Source organism: Antrostomus carolinensis, unplaced genomic scaffold, assembly GCF_000700745.2.
Source record: "Antrostomus carolinensis isolate BGI_N321 unplaced genomic scaffold, ASM70074v2 scaffold24766, whole genome shotgun sequence".
Taxonomy (NCBI): domain Eukaryota; kingdom Metazoa; phylum Chordata; class Aves; order Caprimulgiformes; family Caprimulgidae; genus Antrostomus; species Antrostomus carolinensis.
Window position 1 is genome coordinate 9,818 of NW_010324291.1, and position 3,028 is coordinate 12,845.

The window sequence follows — 3,028 nt, forward strand, 5'->3', positions numbered from 1 at the left end:
GAGTCCCCATCCCTGGAGGGATTGAAGAGTCGTGTAGACACAGTGCTGAGGGACATGGGTTAGTCATAGGGGACTGGTCAGTGTTGGGTTCATGGTTGAACTCCATGATCTTAAAGGGCTTTTCCAGGCCATTCTGTGACTCTGTGACTTGCTGTTCTGCTCCCCAAAGTGTTTCTGGTTTGGTTTTTTTGGGGGTGGAGGTTGTCTCCTTTGCACCAGCCGATGCCCATCATTGGCCTCAGGGCTGGAGGATGTCTGGGGTGACCTGCCCCAGTTTGGCAGCACATCGTGGGTCCAGCGCTGTGTGGTCTTTCAGGGTTTGGGCATGCTGATGCTGATGTGCTTCACATGTGCTGTGGTGCTGCATGTCCTCAGGCACATCCCATCTGCCCGGGTGTGCGTGGGGGTGGCAGGTCCCTGCGTTGGGTCCTGATGAGGCTCCTCAGTGGTGACTGCAGCTGCTGTGGGGTTGGTTGGGTGACATCAGGCAGGTGGCAGGGACACGGTGCAGGTCGCTGGTGTGCGGGATGTGATGTGCTGGGATGGGGTGACTGGTGTGGTCGTGGGGGCTGGTCTTAGAGCAGGGACCTCCAGCCCTTCTCAGCATGGAGCCCCACCACAGCGTCTGCTTGGCATGCAGGTCCCCTTAGAAATGTCCTGTAGGTGGATTGCGCTGTGCAGGTTGTGGGTTTGCTCCTCTGTGGTCCCTTTCATGGATGACTTAAGGTCTCAGCTCCACTTTCAAGGGCAGGTACCCTGCATGGCATGAGAGCTCCAGGCGTGTGAGAGCTCCAGCTGTGCAGTGGTTGTCGTGTGCATGTGCAGGCAGGGAGGCAGGAAGAACCCTCCAGTCTCTGGTACTCCTCATGAGGACCACACTGGATGTCCTTCTAGTGACCTCCAAGTACCTGAAGGGGCTCCAGGAAGGGTGGGGAGGGACTTTGGCCAAGGGCAAGGGAGTGACAGGACAAGGGGTGATGGCTTGAAACTGGAAGAGGGCACATGGAGATGAGAAGTGAGGAAGAAATTCTTTGGTGTGAGGGTGGTGAGACAGTGTCCCAGGTTGGCCAGAGAGGCTGTGGCTGCTCCTCCCTGGAAGTGTTCTCGGCCAGGCTGGATGAGGCTTTGAGCAACCTGGTCTAGTGGAAGGTGTCCCTGCTGCTGGCAGGGGGGTTGGAACTGGATGAGCTTTAAGATCCCTTCCAACCCAAACCAGTCTGGGATTCCATGATGTCCCTGTCCCCAAGCCAGCTCCTGGGGTCGTGCAGAGAGCGGAGGAGGCGAGGTGGCTCCTGGAGCCCATGTCTCCCCCTCCCCAGCTCTGACACCCGTCTCCTTCCTCTCTTTGCAGGGGAGATCTTTTTGGAGACCGCCCCAGACAAATTCACGCTGGAGGAGGCTGTGACGCGCTGTCGGGCGCTGGGCGCGGAGCTGGCGAGCACAGGGCAGCTCTACGCGGCGTGGAGCACGGGGCTGGACGCCTGCAGCCCTGGCTGGTTGGCCGACGGCAGCGTCCGCTAACCCATCATCACCCCTCGGGAACGCTGCGGTGGGACCTTGCCGGGTGTCAAAACCATCTTCCTCTTCCGAAACCAGACGGGATTCCCTGATGCCCAGAGCAGATACGATGCGTATTGCTTCCGAGGTAAAGAGGAGCAACCCCTCGGCACGCGGGTGCTCCTGGGCAGGGACGGATGTGAGGATTTGGGAACCCTCTGGGCAAGGACATGGGTGCCCGGTGGGTGCAGGGTGCCAGCTCCAGCCCACCCACGCTTGGTGCAGCAGAGCTGGGATCTCCCGCAAGGTCATCGCTGCGATATCGCGATAGAGCAGGGGTGTTTTGTACCGTCTCAATCGTGCACATCAACCTAGCGGGGTAGGATAGTGTGGTCTTTGTATTGCAGACCAATATATCGCGATAGGGGAGAGATAACCTGCATGGGCCCCACACTGCATGGTGGGAGATCATGATAGAGGAGGGATGCTCTGCATGGTCTCAATAGTGCATGCTGGTATCGTGATAGGGTAGGGGTGTCCTGCACCTCCTCAGTGCTGCGTGCTGATATATCGTGACAGGGTAGGGATGCTCTGCATCTCCTCAGTACTGTGTGCTGCTATATCGTGACAGAACAGTGATGTCCTGCATGGTATCATCAGTCTGTGTGAGCTGCGTGGACATGGTGTTGCCAGGTCCCTGCGAGGCTGGTTTTGGGCGATATCTCACAACAGTGAAAAGGAAATGAGATCCACGGGTGATAAACCAGGAGGGGAGGAGCAGGGATGGAGGCAGGCAGGGAGAACAAGCACGGAGGGAGGAAGAGTCACCCACATCTCTGTGCATCCCGGGGCCATGGGAGCTTGGAGGACAGGGACGCTTTCCCCAGGATCCAATGGATGCCGTGCGTCTCTGTGCCTCAGTTTCCCCATGTCACAGTAGGGAAACCCATGGGTTAGGCAGGATGGACCTGTCCCGTGAATCCGTGACCCCCTATAACCTACTAACAGCCCCCGCCTGTCTGCGCTCCCTGGGGTGGGGGGTCTGGTGTGCAGCAGGGTCACAGGAGGAAGAGGAGAAGCGGGGAGAGCTGCTGTCAGGAAGGGCAGGGATGAGCAGAAAATAGAGCTTAAAATTCAATGCTGCTGAATTTACACCAGGTGGTGGAAATCAGCATCACTGTGGTGGAAATCAGCATCACTGTGGTGGAAATCAGTATCACCATGGTGTAAATTAGTATTACCACGGTGTAAATCAGTATAACCTCCAGGAAACAGGGCTCAGAATCCGACTCCACTGTGTGCTGCCGAGCCACACAGTTCCCACTGGCACCAGTGGCTTTGCTGGGAGGGTCTGATCCTGCCTCTTTGTCCAGGAGAACGGGGAGATTGAGGAGAAGTGGGTCCCCCCGCGGTGCCAGGCTGTCCCCAGGGCTCCAGCCCCACGCCGGGGCGATGGCAGGGCTCAGGACGGGGCAGTAATATCCCACTTTCTTTCTGCCCACAGAAGGGACAAACTCTTTCACTGAGGCTG

The 3,028-nt window shown here is 58.0% G+C and overlaps 1 protein-coding gene across 1 annotated transcript in view; it reads left to right on the forward strand.

Moving 5' to 3' along the window:
* LOC104527236 (brevican core protein-like) overlaps window positions 1-3,028 on the forward strand; it is a gene marked incomplete at its 3' end in the record, with an annotated part of 12,682 nt that overhangs the window by 7,882 nt on the left and 1,772 nt on the right. The window contains 1 exon segment of the mRNA XM_029085681.1: window positions 1,352-1,674. Coding sequence (XP_028941514.1) covers window positions 1,352-1,674 — 323 coding nt within the window.